The sequence below is a fragment of the Lichenostomus cassidix genome, unplaced genomic scaffold, assembly GCF_008360975.1.
Source record: "Lichenostomus cassidix isolate B80296 unplaced genomic scaffold, HeHo_3.0 unassigened_scaffold_chr26, whole genome shotgun sequence".
Taxonomy (NCBI): domain Eukaryota; kingdom Metazoa; phylum Chordata; class Aves; order Passeriformes; family Meliphagidae; genus Lichenostomus; species Lichenostomus cassidix.
In genome coordinates, this window is record NW_028147268.1 from 1,616,427 (window position 1) to 1,633,052 (window position 16,626).

Here is a 16,626-nt window from a genome sequence, read left to right on the forward strand (position 1 = left end):
CACCGCCTCCGCTCCATTACTGGGAACCTCCCGGCAACCCCGCACTGGAGCCGCCGATCCCCGTGCGCCACACGCTCCTGCCCGCACCGGGGCCGCGGGCGCTGCGACAGGCGGACACAGCCGCCGACGGGGAGCGGAGCTCCAAGGAACGTGGCTCACCCTGCGGTTTCCCACCCTGCAGTGACACCTGGCGGGGGGAGCGCGGGCGGAGCCGGCCCCGGGCCCCGCATCCTGCATCCCGCATCCCGCCGAGCGCCTTCGCCGGGTGGGGCCCGACGGGACGGCCGCGAGCGGCGGCTCCGCGCAGCATCCCGCGGGTGCGGACGAGGCGGTGGGAGCGGCCCCGGTGCGGGGCGGTGGCGGGGGCAGGAGCCCGGAGGGGGCTGTCCGACGTGCCCTCGGGGAGGCGGGGGTCGGTCCGGCCGAAGCGGAGGCTCCGCGCCTCTGACTCTGCCCAATGAGAGCCCGCAGCACGGCGGGCGCCGGCGATATTTGGCCGCGGCCCCCGCGCTCCCATCCCCAGAGCGCCCTCGTCCTCCGCGCAAGGACCTCCATGGCCCGGCCCGGCCCCGCCGCCCTCCCCTCGCCGCTCGGGGGGTGCCGAGCCCGCTGAGCGCCCCGCAGCCCCGCGGGGAGGCCCCCCGCCGCCGCCCCCCGCAGCAGCATGAGCCTGGGCGCGGGGGCCCAGCCGGGGCTCGCTCAGCAGCGCGGAGCCGGAGGACTGCCGTGACGGGCAGTGCCCCGAGGGGAGCGCGGGCAGGACCCCCCTCCCCGGTCATTTCTCCGTCTGCACCCCGCCCCGGAGAGATATGCTCAGCCCAAACCGCCTGGAAGCGTCTCCTGGGATTGCCGTGGCCCCCGGGCGTGCGGAGTGCGGAGCCTTCCCTCGGACGGCGGGCGCGGCCCCCCGGCTTTGCCTTCCCCTCGTCCTCCTGCTGCTCGCCCTGACGCCCCGCGCCGACTCCTCGTGGTGGTGAGTGAGTCCCTGCGACGGCGCTTCTGCCTCGACGGTCCCCGGGCCACCGCCGGCGGGAGCTGCGTGGGGCGCGGTCGAGGGACAGGGATGGGGATGGAGATGGGGATGGAGATGGGGATGGAGATGGGGATGGAGGTGGGGGTGACGATGGAGATAGGGAAGAGAACGGGAACGGGAACTGGGGCAGGATAAGGTCGTGGATGGGGACGGGGACGGGGACGGGGGACGGCGGGAATGCGGCGAGCCCCGCAGTGCCCGAGCCGGCGCCCAGCGCCCGACGTGCGGCCGTCGGAGCCGGCGGGGACTGCTGGGGCTGTGCGGGTTCCCCGCGGCTCCACCTGCGCGGCTCCGGCGGCGGCCAGGGCTCCCGGGGCAGAGCGGCAGGCGGCGGCCGGGGTGGAGTGGCGGACACGGAACCGCCCCGGGGCCGATGCCGGCCCTTTCCTCGGCGCGCCGTCACCGCAGCGGTCCCGGGGAAAGACCCGAAAATGCCGCCGCTCCTTTCTTGGGAACGGGACTTGACGCGGGGACCTGCGGTTCTGTCGGGAAGCCGAACCCAGCATGCTGTGACCCCTCTGAAAGCTATCCGTCCCGGACACGGCGAGGAGCGGGATGAGCCCCTCGGTACTTTAGAGTACCCGGTTTAGACCGGGATAGCAACAGCAGCTCTCCTGATCCACCCTGATCCCGCCGGGGCTCCCAGCCTTGCGGGCTGCGGTGTTGCCTGCATATTACTTCACTCCTGGGAAGCGAAGAAGTTGATGTCGCCCCCTCCTTTAGATAAGGCGAGGGCTTTGCAACAGATAGAAATGACGCCATAGCAAAAACCTCCTTCTGCCCCGGTTCATGTAAGAACGAAAATTCACCTATGCAGAATGACAGTAATTAGGAAAATAAGGATTGCGAAGTTTTCCAAGCGACACTGTGCTGCTTCAGTAGTTCAGCAACACTGCAGAAAAAAATATTTAGCTGCAGGAAAGTTCTCAGTGTTGCCCACCCTGTAAAAGTCCTGTCTAATCTTGTGGAAAACTGTTCTCCATGCCAATTTCATCATCATTAGCAGATCACGGTGGATGAGGCAAAACTTAATCAAATTCAACCCATCTGCCACTGAAAGAAAACGATAGTTTCTGGAATTTCTCAGGTGCCGTGGAGCACTCTTTAGGGGCCAGGGAGCACTTAATAGTCATGCTGGTAGTGCAGGTATTCCCGGTGTTTGAGAGCACGTCTGGGCGTGTGGCAGTCGCGGCCAGGCTGGCATCCCTAGAAAAACGCTTCCAGGGTGAGGAAGGTGGATGGGAAAGCTGTGGGGCTAGGAGGGAGTGGGGAGCCCAGGGAATGTGCTGCTCGGGCAGCTAGTGGCAACCAAACACAAAAGCAACTTCTTCCAAAGACCAGAAAAGGGTTTGGTGAGCAAACAGAAAGTAGAAAGAGCGAGGCCATTCACAGCCATGCCCAGAGGAGCTTTCCTGCAGCCTGGTCAGCCGAGGGGAACTGGAGTCACTGACAGAGAAAATGAGTCACTGTTCAGGAGTCTCAGGTTGATACAAGCACTGACCTGGCTTCCAGAGGCGCCTCTGCCCCAACCCAGCAGGGCAGGTGAAGGCAGGACGGCTTCTGTGGGCAAGATGAGATTGCTAAAATGCAAGAAGCTGAGGAAAGAAGGAAACCACATTAGAGAAGTTGGATTATTTCCATTATCGAGGAGGCAGGAGAAAGAGCTGAGGAGTGGGTGCATGGGATAAAGTGGCTGGGAAAAAAGGAGGAATGGAGTAGTCACAGCATCATCTGCCCAGAGATGGGCACTTCTGGTAACACACGTGGATGCTGCCTGAAGGGTGAAAATTCTTTCTTTAGGAGTGTAGAAACCACCTATTTCCCTGCTATCGTACCCCACTTCTCCCCACAACGGCTCCACCGCGGTCTGCCCTCATTCCAAGCGCATGTCGCTTCCCAGCAAGCGGGAGGAAAACCAGCCACGTTTTAAGCCTCAGTAGCTGTGGCTTGTTTGGAGGAAGCTAGATTTAGCTCCCACAGCAGTTTGTGTTCTCAGCTTGCAGACCGATCCGTGGCTGGCAGCTTGAGGGGAGAGGAGAGCAGGGCAGCCCTGGGCTGCTGGGGTTGTCTGGGACTGGGCAGCTCCCTATGCAGCCCCACAGCCATAGTGCTGCCAGGCAGCAGCAAAAATTTGGACATTTTTGACAAGCAGAATAGGTCCCGAGGACCTTAAATACATGACTTTTAAAACAAAAACAATTAGAAACGGAATGTATTAAACTGTTCAGATTCACACTTTCAATTGAACTTTCTCTTCTGAAAAGCAGAACATTCCTGAGAGAAGCCTAAATTGAACTGAGCACTGTTGTGCTGGATGTGTCAGTCCTGATAAAATAGCATGTTTAGATGAAATTGTGTTTTACTGAAAATGGTTTCAACCAGCTGTGGTTTGGGAAAAAGTTATTCAGTGATTTGCATAGTGATTTCCAAGTACATCTTTAGCACCACTGATATTACAGTAAATACATTTGGTGGTGCATCATCATTCCTTATTTTAATTATTATTGCCAAATTCTTCTAGGGATTCACACACAATAAACTTGTGGAACTAGAGGAAATGCTTCTCATTTTCGAAGTCAACTTTTTAAGTAGTTTAATAGGAAAACTGGGTCCTGTCTGATCACAGTACATGGAAAGGAAATATCAACCAAATGTTTCTTCTAAACAACTGCAAATTATTAATTTTCAGTGACGTCAGGCATGGCCCAACCGCCTGACAGAAACGCCAGGAATTGGTGAACTTTGGCACCCAAAAGAATGGCTGTGGGTGCGTGTGTGTGCATGTGCACGTGCCTGGAGCACGGGCAGTGGGGACGGGCTGGGGACAGTGTGGTTTTGGCCCGTGTGGTTGTGGCCAGCCTTCGAGGCCACTGTGACTAGCAGTGGCAGCAGGGTGGCCGTGGCTGTGGGAAGCAGCACCCTCACATAAATGCTTCCAAACGCTAAAGTGTTACTTAGCAACAAAATACCAGCTGAAACACAGACAGAAATTAAGAAGGAATGCAACGGGAAAATCCCTAAATCCCGTTTACACTTGCGTGCAGTCGGGTAGGGAGAGCAGCCTGGTCTGGGGGACAGCGGCTGCCAGGGCTGCACCCCGCGCTGCCAGAGGCTGTCGGGCCCCAAAAGCGGCCTCTGAAATTCCTTTGGAAAGATTTGGGAGATTAGACAAATGTTGCTTATAAACATAAACTGTGCAATAAACAAACTTGGTGTAAATAACTAAGTAGAGTTTACTCGCTATTGAGAGCCTGGCGAGCTGTTCTGGTGTGGAAAGCCATTCTAAAATTAAAGGTTTGGTTAAAGAAAAATGTACACAAAGCCCTGCACACCCTCTGCATCCCACCCTCACACACACCCACTCTCCTGTGACCCACAGGGACACCCCCAGCTCCCCAGCACACCAAATCCATGTTAGCTAACTTGTTTATTGCTAACCACAGCCCTTGGAAACTGCAAATATTTAATTTCATCTGGCATTGGAACAGATGGGAGGCATCAGGCTCCCAAAGAGATAAAACAAATCTGTGGAAGGAAGAGGATCGTGAGTTTGGGTGTGGGTTGGGGAGCATGTGGGAGCCTGGCAACCATGTGGGGCTGCCCATGGCGCTGGCAGGATATGGGAATTCCGAGAGAGCTGCTGCATCCCGGAATGTGATGCTCAGATGGGGATTTTGAGGGATGACCAGTCCAGACCCAGGCAGCCATCATGGTCCAGCTCCCTTCCTTGGCCAGGGCAGGAGGAATGTGTTCATGGGCATGGAAAACATACCAAGGGCAAATCATGGAGCAGGAGTGCCCATGGCTCCCTCTGTGCCACAGCAACCTCTGGACATGGTGTTGGGCTCTGGCCAAGGGTTTGGCAAGGACATCCCCATTGCAGAGGGAGAAGGGGATATTCCCACCACAATGGGTTGTTGGCAGGAGCTGTGCTCATGCTCATGTGCTTCTCCAGGATTTGCCATGTATTTCCATGGTGGCACAAGTGCTGTTCGTGGTCCAGCTAGAGTGGCTGGGCACAAGGAGTGATGGAAAAATGGAGCCACACATATGTGGGGATGTAGGATGGAGGAGAGAGGCTCATTTATACAGGCATCGTGTTGAGGTGTGTGGGAGGGGAAATAGCATAAATAGGAATGTTTGAAATTAAGCCAAGGGAAAGACAGCTGCATGGAGGAGCTCCACAGCCTGCCGTGTAACCCTGTGGGGCGCGGGGGTGCTGCTCCTCCCCTCCGTGCCAGTCTCAGCAGGAGGCTTTGCTAGTACAGGGTATCACAGGCTATGTTGGGGGCTCCAAGGGCTATGTTTGGGGCTCCAAGGGCTGTGATGCCATCCTGTGACATGGATGAACCATTCCCACTGCCACCAGTGCCCCCAGCTCATCAGTCTTGGCACCGCTGCAGGCAAGATACAGAATCGGAGAATCACAGAATGGGTTGGAAGGGACCTTAAAGATCCAACCCCTCTGTCATGGGCAGGGACAGGGACAGGGGACAAGATACCAGCAGGAGAACTTGCCACCTCAAAGGGGAGAGGACGTGCAGCACTGGGGACACAGAGGTCTCCGGGGTGTTCGCCCCGGCTGTGGGTTTGTTGTTGCAGAGCACTTTGCATGGCAATAAAAGCAGGAGGTCAGCGACCAGGAAGTCTTTATCCTGAGGCGCTCTGCAGCTCTGGCTGTCCAGGCAGCCTGCTGTGAAAAATAAGTTTTAAAGTAATGTCAGACTGATGGAGAATGAACCCCATGGCCTTTGCAGCAGCCCTGGTGTTCTCCGTTGGGGTGGATGGAACAGATGGGTTCTCTCAGTCACTCTGCGCCACTATAATAATCCTAACTGCTGCTTAGTCCATTTTTCATTAGGGTCACTTTCACCTATAGGAAATCTTTCTTAGAAAGAAATGTAGAAGGAAAAAATTCTTCTGCTCCTCCAAACTCATTGCGTTTTACTATTACCAATAGTGATTTCAGCAGTGCAGTGAGGAGATCCATGCTGGGTCAGATCCCGTGCAAACACACAGCCTCTGCTCAGAGCAGCTCACACACAACACACAGGATGTGCCATGGAAAAGAGAATCGTACACCGAGCTTTACTACCAGAGACTGTCTTGCCTCCCCACCTCTTAGCAAAGGACTTTGAGATTTGGGGAGAAAATAATTTATTCTTAAGGGTAAAGCATATTTTTAATGAGCAATTATTTTGTATTCATGCATCACCAACAATGTCCCTGAGGCGCAGCTTTCACCCAGCACTGAGCGGAGTTTTCAGACCTCAATTTTCAGGTCACTCTCATGCAAGATGCCAGCAGCAAACCCTCCCACATCTGCCCAGGGGATAACAGAGTACAGCACTTATCTGCTCCATCTCCCCGGGACCACAGTGTTTCAGTCCTCCCCACAGAAACTACATCCCAGTGACTGCACTGGAGTGCAGGAAAACCACAGAGAGGGGACTCTGACCAGGATCTGAAGTCAGACAACTGTTAAAAGGGGGATGCACAAGAAAGAGAAAGATAACGGTGCAGAAAATGAATAATATGTCCCTTGAGTGGCGCTGGTAGTGGCTCAGCATTATGATATTAAAAATTATTGAAGTGAGACTAACGCTCTCAACATGCAGAGTAGTGGCTCTAAGTGAGGAAATTAGGACTATTAATCATTCCAAGGCGTTAACAATTCCAGCAGGCCAGGATGGCCCTGTTCCCAGTGGGGCTTAATAAAATACTCAGGGTTTGTAATACTAAAATAATATCTCAGATGTCTGTAGCACCTTGCAACCCAAAGTGCTTGGCAGCTGGCTATAAATTGTCTGCCACAGCAGGGAGAGCGGAGGAAGGAAGGTGCAGCATCCTTGGGAAGTATGCAAAGAACTCGAGGAGGTGAAATGTTGCCAGGCATGATGGAATTTGCTCTTTAGCAGGCAAAGAGGCAGGGATGTTGGATTTGATCCTATCTGCATGAGGTGTCTGCCTAGGGTTTTCCAGCCTCCCACTAAAATACAGATTTCATGAGGACTCAATGGGATGGAGAGAGCAGAAGCCAGGATTGTTTGGCTCCCAAGTTGATCCTTCAGGACTGTCAAAGCTGTTACAGAGCAGTGAGGAGGTGAATCACTTTTCCCAGGGGATGCACTCAACAGCCTCTGATGCCACCAAGAAGCCAGGCCTGGTTCTTATCTCAGCCTCAGAGCTCTTTTCAGACCTCAGGAGTAGAGGCTGTCCAGAACCCCCAGGAGTAGCTGACATGTCCAGGGATTTCAGGCGTCCAGGTTGCGTTACCCCAGCTGAGCACACCCTGCACTTGGTAGGGAGCAGCTGTGCCAGGAGAGGAAAATTCTCCAGCTGGAAACGCATTACCTGGGATACCAGAGCCAAGCCTGCTGCTGGTGCTAAGACCCTTTGGGTTGGAGGAGCATCCCTCAACCTCAAAGCCATCGTGCTGATGTTTCTCACGGCCAGAGCTGTGTCCTTCCATGCTCCTCTTCACACCCAGCTCTACCATCCAACAAGGAGGTACAAACTGCTGTCAAAGTATTGGGTTTGTGTTTTCACTCACAAACTCTCTGCATTAATAAGTGACAGTGAGGAAGTCTCACACAGTGTTTCTGTGTGTCAGGGACCAGTTGTGAGTTCCCTAAGCTTCCTCCCACCTGGATCCGGGCTCACTGCATCGCGGGAGCCGATTGCACAGCCATCCTTCTCCCATGTAAAGCTGTGATAGTGATTTTAATCAAGCCTAGCTTCTATTAATCTAATTTAAAACTGTTCTTTTAATGGTATTGGTGCAACCCTGATTTCCCTACAGTGGGAACTTCCAATGTTTCAAACAGCTGTTTTAATTCAGCGGACAAAAAATGTTGGTTTGCCTCAGAATGGCAATTCCAAAAATTTCCCTTTTAATATCAAGTGATGCTCAAATAGGTTTTCCAATGCCATATGAAATAGTGAAAAATTAAGTATTAGCTAAAGCAATGTCTAGTATAAATTTCATTTGAAACTGAATTAGGGCACCCATTTCCCAAGAACACCTTGGCATTATGGAAGAGCAACAGGACAGTTTCTGATTCCATGCAATTATACGAATTCCCATTAAAAAATTCCTTTCTTCAAAAAATCATTTTACAAGAGTCATTTCCCACGTGATATCTCCCAGTGAGCACAGGCAGGGAGGAGAGCAGCCATGGAAAACGGAGCCATTGAGAGGGTAGAGACACGACATGGGCCACAGGAGCCTGGGGGTCCTTTGGGAAGCAGGGCAGGCTCTAGTGGGAACCACAGGAGCAGGACATCCAGCACAGTCGGGCTGTGGGAGGAGGTTAGCACAGCCTGCATGCTACCAAGTAAATAGATGCGTCTGCCTCTGATTTGCATGTTTATCTTAGAAGCAATTTAGGTTTCTCCTTGTTTACAAGAGCCAAAGTCAGCAGACTCTCCACAAGAACAACAACTGGAAGGCAGCGCGTGACGGTTGTCTCCTGTTCCCTCGTGCTTCGGCACTCACGGCATTTGGGAAGAGCTTGCTGCAGCCTCTGGACACATCCCTGCAGCTTGCAGTGAGGAGGAAGGCTGTCAGGGAGAGAGGAGGGCTTGACCTCGCGGGCTGCAGAAGCACCTGCCCTTGGAACAGGAAGCCTCCATCTTCTGCTGGTGTTGCTGCCTCGAGAGAAGCACGGAAGGGAGGGCGGGAGATGCAGTGCACAGTGTGTCCCACAGCACAGCCCCTCACACCCTGCTCCTGGCAGCAGGGCTCCGGGAGAAAATCGGAAATGCACCCAGCTCGGAATTGCACACTGGTGGGCAGGAGGTGATGCCTGCAGCATCGTGCAGCCAGAGGTGGTTGGAGGGGTTGTGCCACCTCTCAGCCAGGCTGGGCAAACAGCTCTGCACTTGGCAAAGGGCGATGCCAGGGCTTTGCACACCCTCAGGAGGTAGCAGCACATGGAATCCTGTCGGACAGGGTGGGGGATTGTTATCCCCACATGCATTTAATTATCCACTCCTTCCTTCCCTCACTCCCTCCCAGCTCCTCCTCACTGCAGGCTGCCTGGCTTCTGATTATGCCTTTCTCCTCCCAGCCATGAAGTCCAGGCCTGAGCAGCCTCCAGCATCAGGAGAAGTTCTCTCTCACTATTCTGAACTTAGGGCTTGGGTTTTGTGGGGTTTTTTCAGCTGGAAAAATGCAGATTCCCCCAGAGTACAGCGTTGCCCAGAAATGTGCCACTTTCAGCACAGCTTCATTCTTTTGGAAATGAAGTTCTGATAAGGCAGCTGGGGACTTCTCAGAACATCCATTGTCTTCCCCATTGCAGTGTTTTTAAAATGTCACAGATTTTGAGAAATAAAATCAGGAGGGATGCTTTCATCCATCCAAAACAAATGTTTGGGTTTTTTCCCTCCCAAAACTCTGCTTGGCAAAATCTTCTGATGTTCCCCTCTCTCTCCATTTCAGAGTAACTGAACCCAACTGGAGAATTTCTCACCAAGTGGAAGCTTTCAGCTTTGCTGAGATAACCACAGTCTTTCCAGGACGTGGGAGGAATTTTCCCTTTAGTTGTGTGTTAGATTTCAGTAGATAAACTCTGATGGAATTCTATAGGTACCACTGTAAATCTGCTGCCACAGGCCAGAGGCAAAGGGAGAGGCAGCCCCTGACCCTGGTGGCTCTGGATGCACATGACAAGGTGCTCCCGCAGTGGTTGGTGCCCTTTGCTCTGCTTTCCTCCCACTTTCTCCTGCTGATAATGTTTGCTCTGATCTGGGTATTTGGCAGGAGAATTAAGGAAAAGTAATTAGCTTCCAGTGTGAAAAAGGGAGTGCCTAGTGTTTATCTTGTCTGGAGGGTTTCCCTTGATCTCGGTCTCCCAGGGGATGGTGTTAGTGTTTTATCCATCACTCTCCAGTCCGGGAGGCAGCTCCTCTGCCAGCTGCTGTGTCCCATCCCACTGCCAGCCCACAGCTGTGACTGGACACCAGTGCCCTGCTCAGCAGCAGTGCCGTCGGGCGAGGATCAGGTCCTTGCTGAGGTGGCCCATCACAGAACTTTCTACCTTTTCCAGCTTCCTCAGTATCACTTTTCTCCAGCAGAGAGGAGCTGTGGCTCCTTCTGAACCTCCATCCTGCAATCTGCTGCCTCCCAGCATCTCATTGCTGCTCTTGCCAGCACACAAGCCAGCCATTCCCATCCTTGCTGGGCAGAATCCATTTAAGGCTGGGGACCTGACCATGCTTCCCCATAGGAATTCTGCAGTCCCACTCGAGGCCACTGTGCCATTATCCAGTGGGTGGGATGCTCCTCTGCCCTGCCCTCCTCCCCATGGGAAGGAGCAGGCTGCTCTCACAGTCTGGCACGAGCAAGGCAGAGAAACAGCCACAGTCAGCAGTGCTCAAGGAGCTCCTGCTGGCTTTTCTATCCCAAACAGCTTCTGCCACTTTGCTGTTCCTCTGCTTCAGGATGAAAGGCTGGTGAGCATGCCTGTGACAATAATGCTTGTTGCCCCTTGGAGTCTGGGCTTGTAAAGCCATGGGGAGCTAAGTTTATTATCCTCAGCTCCAGCCCGAGATGACCTTGTGCTTCTGCCAGAGTTTAAACAAAATATTTTTTAAAAAAGGGAACAGATCCCATTGCTTTCTGTGCTTGCAGGGCTTTCCTGAGCCTGGGAGATCTCTCTGGGGTGGTTAGAAGTGAGAGAACATGGCCAGAGAGAGACAATGAAATATTGTCCAAGATTATTGCTTTTTATTATTATTGAAGGAAAGTTTTTGCTTCCAGTCTGGGGGCTAGAAAAAATCTGAATATCACCCAAACCTCATCCCTTCCAGCCAGTATCCCAGCTCCATGCTCTGCGGCAAAAATCATCCTCCAGCACAAGCAGCCAGAGGGGTGAGCGGGTGGTGTGCAGGCAGGAGCTAACTGGGACGGAAAATTCCATGTTGTTGCCATTGTCCGGGATGGTGTGAGAGTGCAGGACAGAGCTTAGGTCCCTCCCTCCCCCGTGGCTGTGGAAAGCTGCCCGTGGGGCTCAGCCAGGCTGCTGTTTGTGCTTTGTCTTTCTGCTCAGAGTTCCTGCTCTCTCCCCACTGCCCAGGGAGGGCACTGGAATACAGGCAAGATAGGAGCCAGAGCATAGTTCTACCAGTTATGCAGCTTCAGGCCATGAGAATAAATGTTCAGGAGATGCACAGAGAGGAATGGACAGCTGGGGGATAGCAGTGGGGGTGAGGAGTGCAGCACCGAGAGGTGAAAGCTGCTCCACCTCCTCCCTCACCTGTGCATGGCAGGTGTCTGTGCCATGGACATTCCTGAGGAATGCAGGCAGGAGACAGGGCAGAGCCTGCACCAGCCATGCACCAGCTCAGCTGGGCTTCATCCTGCTGTGCTCAGCAGGGCTGTGCAACAGCGCGGGGCTGGGATGTTGGGAAGAGGGTGGGAGGGAGGTTTTGCACATCAGCAAGTTTCTCTGCTGCTGCCCCAGGAGCTGACAGAGCCCAGGCTTATGGGACACATCCCATGACTCACAGCACTCAGAGCCGACCCAGAGGGGGAGATGGGCTCTGCAGACTCCCTGCTCCTTCCTGCAATGATGCACACACTGAGAAGAGCTCTGCTTGCTCTCAGCTGAAGTCAGACCTCAGTGAGGTCTGCAACTTCCTCCTGAGAGGCAGCTCTGATCTCTGCTCTCTGTGACCAGGGACAGGACTCAGACAATGTCCGGAGCTGTGTCAGGGGGGTTTAGGCTGGATATTGGGAAAAGGTTTTCCTCTAGTGACTGATCAGGCACTGGAACAGGCTCCCCAGGGCAGTGGTCATGGCACCAAGGCTGCTAGAGCTCAAGGAGTGTTTAGACAATACTCTCGGGCACAGGGTGGGATTTGAGGGTGTCCTGTGTGGGTCCAGGAGTTGGAGTCGATGATCCTTGTGGGTCCCTTCCCACCAGGATATTCTGTGACTCTCTGCAGGCAAGGCAGTAATGTGGCACCCTTCTCTCCCACAGGTACATCGGGGCGCTGGGCGCGAGGGTGATCTGTGATAACATCCCCGGGCTGGTGAACAAGCAGCGACAGCTGTGCCAGAGGTACCCTGACATCATGCAGTCAGTTGGGGAGGGAGCCAAGGAGTGGATCCGGGAGTGCCAGCACCAATTCCGGCACCACCGCTGGAACTGCAGCACCCTGGACCGGGACCACACTGTCTTTGGACGGGTCATGCTGCGAAGTAGGTTCTGCCCTGTCCCCTTCCCACCACCATGTGCCTTGTTTTCCTGGGAGTCTCTCCTCTTGCTGGGCTGCTGTGCCCGGTGGCTTGGGTTACTCCCTTAGGAGAGCTTTGCCTTTCCTTGTAAATTAATCAAATAGTAATGGGAGCAGAGTACTGCATTTGGAATAGCTGCACCAGATGAGATGGAGCAGGGGGAGCACTGGGGGAGAAGGGGGAAGGAGGAGACACCTCCGGGGAACAGGCTCATATGTAAACAGTAATGGGATATATAAATATTTGGAGAGCAGGGTTGGCCAGGACTCAGCAATTCACGTGGGAACTGGCTGTTCCCTCGCATGGCAAGGGAGGCAAGGCAGAGATGCAGCTCCAGACCTTGCTTTGGGCTCCAAGGTGAAGAAGGACCATGCCCACAGGAGGGATGTTCCCACTCCAGGTGAGGGATGGATACAACACGAGCAGGGATGTACCCAAGGAACAAAGAGGAAAGACATGATGGGGCAGGGATGGGGTGGTTCCAGAGCAGGAGCAGCACCATGGGCTCCAGCTGTCCCGGGAGTGCTCTGGTAGCCCTGGGAGCTGGTGTAAGCCCCAGCACAGGCAGCGGCACTGCAGGACAGATGCTGCTGCATCCCGTGATGTGCTGGGAGCATCCAGCCATGTGGCCTCTAAATCAAAAGCGTCTGGAAGAGTCTTCCCACTCGCAGCTCGTATGGAGGACACGTGGGCACTACAGAGGGAGTGGGGGGCTTGCTCCCAGCTGGCGGGGGGATGGGGCAGCTGCCCTTGGCGTGGACAAGCAGCAGAGCCACAAGTCAAGATGCCCACCAAGGATCTGACTGGAGGGAAGGGGACTGGGATACCTAATGCAGCATTCACCCCGCCATGCTGCAGCCTGCCTGCTCAGTCTCTCCATTCCCATCACGGCACCTTTTCTCCTGTTCGCATTCTCTCCTGGCAAAGGAAGGGGAATGATGAAAGCTCCTCGCCACAGCCCCATCCTGCGAGGCCCAAAGAGAGCTCTGCTGCCTTTGAAGTTGCTTTCAAAGGCTCTCGAAATGAAGACGAACATGGTTTTGATTTGCAGCTTCTTTTACAGCATTATAAAAACAGCTGCGAACTTGAACCAGAGACATAAAATAGCAGGCGGCAAGCTGTGCCGCGTGGGGAGAGCCGAGAGCTCTCTGGCCAGAGCTGGCGCCGTCCCCATGCTCCGCATCACACCGGGAGGGAGGAAGTGGCCCTGGCTGAAGGGTGCAGGTTGGTCTTGCAGGCCAAGGACCCATAGGCATGTTCCCTGAGCATTTCATTTAGTGTGAAGAGCTCCAGGGAAGCCAAGGCTGGATATTGTGACCAGCAGAGATGGTTGGGCTTGGCTTACCCACACCCAGAGTGGTCTCACTCCCAGTGTCCTGGTCCTTCATGGGCTGCAGGCACCTGGCACAGCCTGGCATGCTCACTCCCCATCGCTGTGTTTCTCTCCCATGGCAGGTAGCAGGGAGGCAGCCTTCGTCTATGCCATCTCCTCGGCTGGGGTGGTCTATGCCATCACTCGGGCCTGCAGCCAAGGGGACCTCAAGGTGTGCAGCTGTGACCCACTCAAGAGGGGTCGCTCCAAGGACGAGCGCGGGGAGTTCGACTGGGGTGGCTGCAGCGACAACATCAACTATGGGATCCGCTTTGCCAAAGCCTTTGTGGATGCCAAGGAGAAGAAGGTGAAGGATGCTCGGGCACTGATGAATCTGCACAACAACCGCTGTGGGAGGATGGTGAGTGCAGCCCCTGCAGCCAAGCCCAGCACTTGCCCATCCACTAGGACCTTCTGAAGGGGATTGGGCAGCGGGAACAGCTTGGGCACAGAAATGGGAACTTGGGCATCTTTGGAGGGCAGGTCCTGCTGTGGATCAGGGCTGGATGCTGCCCTGCCTTCCCAGGGCTCTCCTGCACGCTTTGCCCTGGGGAATGGCCCATAAGGATGGCAGTGCCCTGCTTACCTTTGCCTCCTGTGTCCTTGCTGATGTTGCCATCAGTGATCTCCATACACAGCCCCCCTCTCCTATTAGGAACCCCATCCCACATAGCCAAGGGCTGATCAGCTGCACCAGGAATGAGTAGACACTGTTGCAGTATCTGACGCCCAGGATGACCACTGGTCCTTATGCATCCCTCTTCCCACAGGCTGTGAAGCGCTTCCTGAAGCTGGAGTGCAAATGCCATGGGGTCAGTGGCTCCTGCACACTAAGGACTTGTTGGCTGGCAATGTCAGATTTTCGAAAAACAGGGGATTACCTAAGGAAGAAATACAATGGGGCCATCCAGGTGACGATGAATCAGGACGGCACTGGCTTCACGGTCGCCAACAAGAACTTCAGGAAGCCCACAAAAACAGATCTGGTGTATTTTGAGAACTCACCTGATTACTGTGTGATGGACAAGTCAGCAGGTAAAACCCAGAGCTCCAACCATTGCCCAAAAGCATCTTTTCCTCCCTCCCAACAGGCCAGCAGCTTTCAGTTAGCCCATCCTTGTCCCCCACTGCCTTTATGCTCTGGCAGCAGCAAACAGAGGCTCTAGCAGTGGGTATGGGAAAGGGCCATGCAGAGGGTCATAGAAACCCTAAATGGTGTGGGTTGGAAGTGACCTGAAAGATAATCTCATTCCAACCCTCCACCATGGGCAGAGATACCAAAGCTGCATCCCTGGCCAGGCTCATTGCATCCCATGTCCATAATGCACGGGAAGTGAAGCTTCAAAATACTGCCTTTGGAGGCCTAGCTGCAGCACGTGCTGTGACAGGAGCAGCGGGATTTCCCCACTAAAGTAGTCCCACCAAAGGTCCCCATGACAGAGATGCCCAGTCTCACCAGTAACCCCCACGGGTGGGTGGTGGGGAAGCGTTGGAACGCAATGGAGAACACCCTGACCTGCTCTCCCTTCCTTCCCCAGGCTCCCTGGGCACGGCTGGCAGGGTGTGCAACAAGGTGTCCCGTGGGACGGATGGCTGCGAGGTGATGTGCTGCGGGCGGGGCTATGACACCACACGTGTCACCCGTGTCACCAAGTGCGAGTGCAAGTTCCACTGGTGCTGCGCTGTGCGCTGCAAGGAGTGCGAGGACACTGTGGATGTGCACACGTGTAAAGCACCCAAACGGGCCGAGTGGTTGGACCAGACATGATGAGACGGGAGCCCCAAAGGAGAGTTCACTGCCACCCCCCTTGCAATTTTTTTTAAGTCACGGTGCCCTGAGGGCCATGGTGTTCTGGGAGCTGTAGTTCAACTGCATGGCTTTTATTTAATTAATTCTGCAAAGCACTAAGGAAAGGACTACAGTTCCCAGGAGGTACTGTGGGCCCTTCGATTTGCTCAGCAAAACTAATCCCCGACCTAGGAGGAGGCTGCAATCCTTGCTTTAACTGTGAACCTGCAATGGTTTTCTTCGCAAAGGGACGGTGCAACCAATACGGACTTGGAGGACCAACTGTCAGGATGTGATGGCTGAGGAATCCTGCACCTCCCCAGAGAATCTACGTTACAGTAAAGCTTCACCAGCAAAAAACACTAGTTCAGAATAATCCACTCTTGCAAAAGCATTCTTGCTTTTCCTTTTTTGCAAGGCCAGAGGAAGAGTGTTTCAAATCCATAAGACAGTTCCATGATACCTGTTCCCCTTGAGTGGACCTGGCACATCACTGGCCCCACTGAGCAAGAGCCACCTCTGCACAAGGCTTGTCCCTGTGTCCCCAGCACAGGGAACAAGTGGAGCTGGAACTTGGAACTGAACCCTGAAGGACTGCACAAAGGCCACTTCGAGCTGGCGGACACACAGGGCTTGAGAGCAAATGAAACCTGTGAACTTACTGGTAGGTTCTGAGGTCAACGATACAACAGCATCTCTGTACAACTCCCGTGTATGTTGTGTATACTGCTTATTATTTTAAGTCAAAATTCATTATAAACCTGTATCATAAAATTATGTCCTGTGCTTTTTTAATTCCTACACACCCAGTCAGGCACTTCCCCAGAGCAGCAACCAGCCTGCAGTGTTTCTCTTCCCCACTGTCTGCAACTTCCGCTGTCCTAAAGCTTCCCACAAAGTTGAGGATGGCATCCACAGCATTCCAGAGTCCCAGGGGAATCCTTCCTTAGCAGTATCAGGACATTTTGCTGGGGTCTGTTTTACTGCTGCCAGAGGAGCTGTCAGATGTCTCAGAGGAGCTGGGGTTTTCTGGAAGCAGTGAGGTGTGTGGGCAAGAGGGAGCTGAGCAGGCAACAGAGCAAAGTCTGAAGGAAGGTCAAAGGAGCAGAATGGGATTAAGCCAAAGAAGATTATTCTAGTCCTAAGGCACCCATCAGCTACTGCACCAAGACTATCTCTAAAGAGGG

The 16,626-nt window shown here is 54.1% G+C and overlaps 1 protein-coding gene across 1 annotated transcript; it reads left to right on the plus strand.

Moving 5' to 3' along the window:
* The first annotated feature begins 284 nt into the window (after positions 1–284).
* On the plus strand, positions 285–16,216 carry WNT2B (Wnt family member 2B). The gene is made up of 5 exons (XM_085044253.1): positions 285–973; positions 12,022–12,242; positions 13,734–14,011; positions 14,421–14,685; positions 15,189–16,216. Exons 1-5 carry the CDS (start codon positions 810–812, stop codon positions 15,416–15,418), a joined length of 1,158 nt encoding a protein of 385 aa, XP_084900379.1. The 5' UTR covers positions 285–809; the 3' UTR covers positions 15,419–16,216.
* The last annotated feature ends 410 nt before the right edge of the window (positions 16,217–16,626 follow it).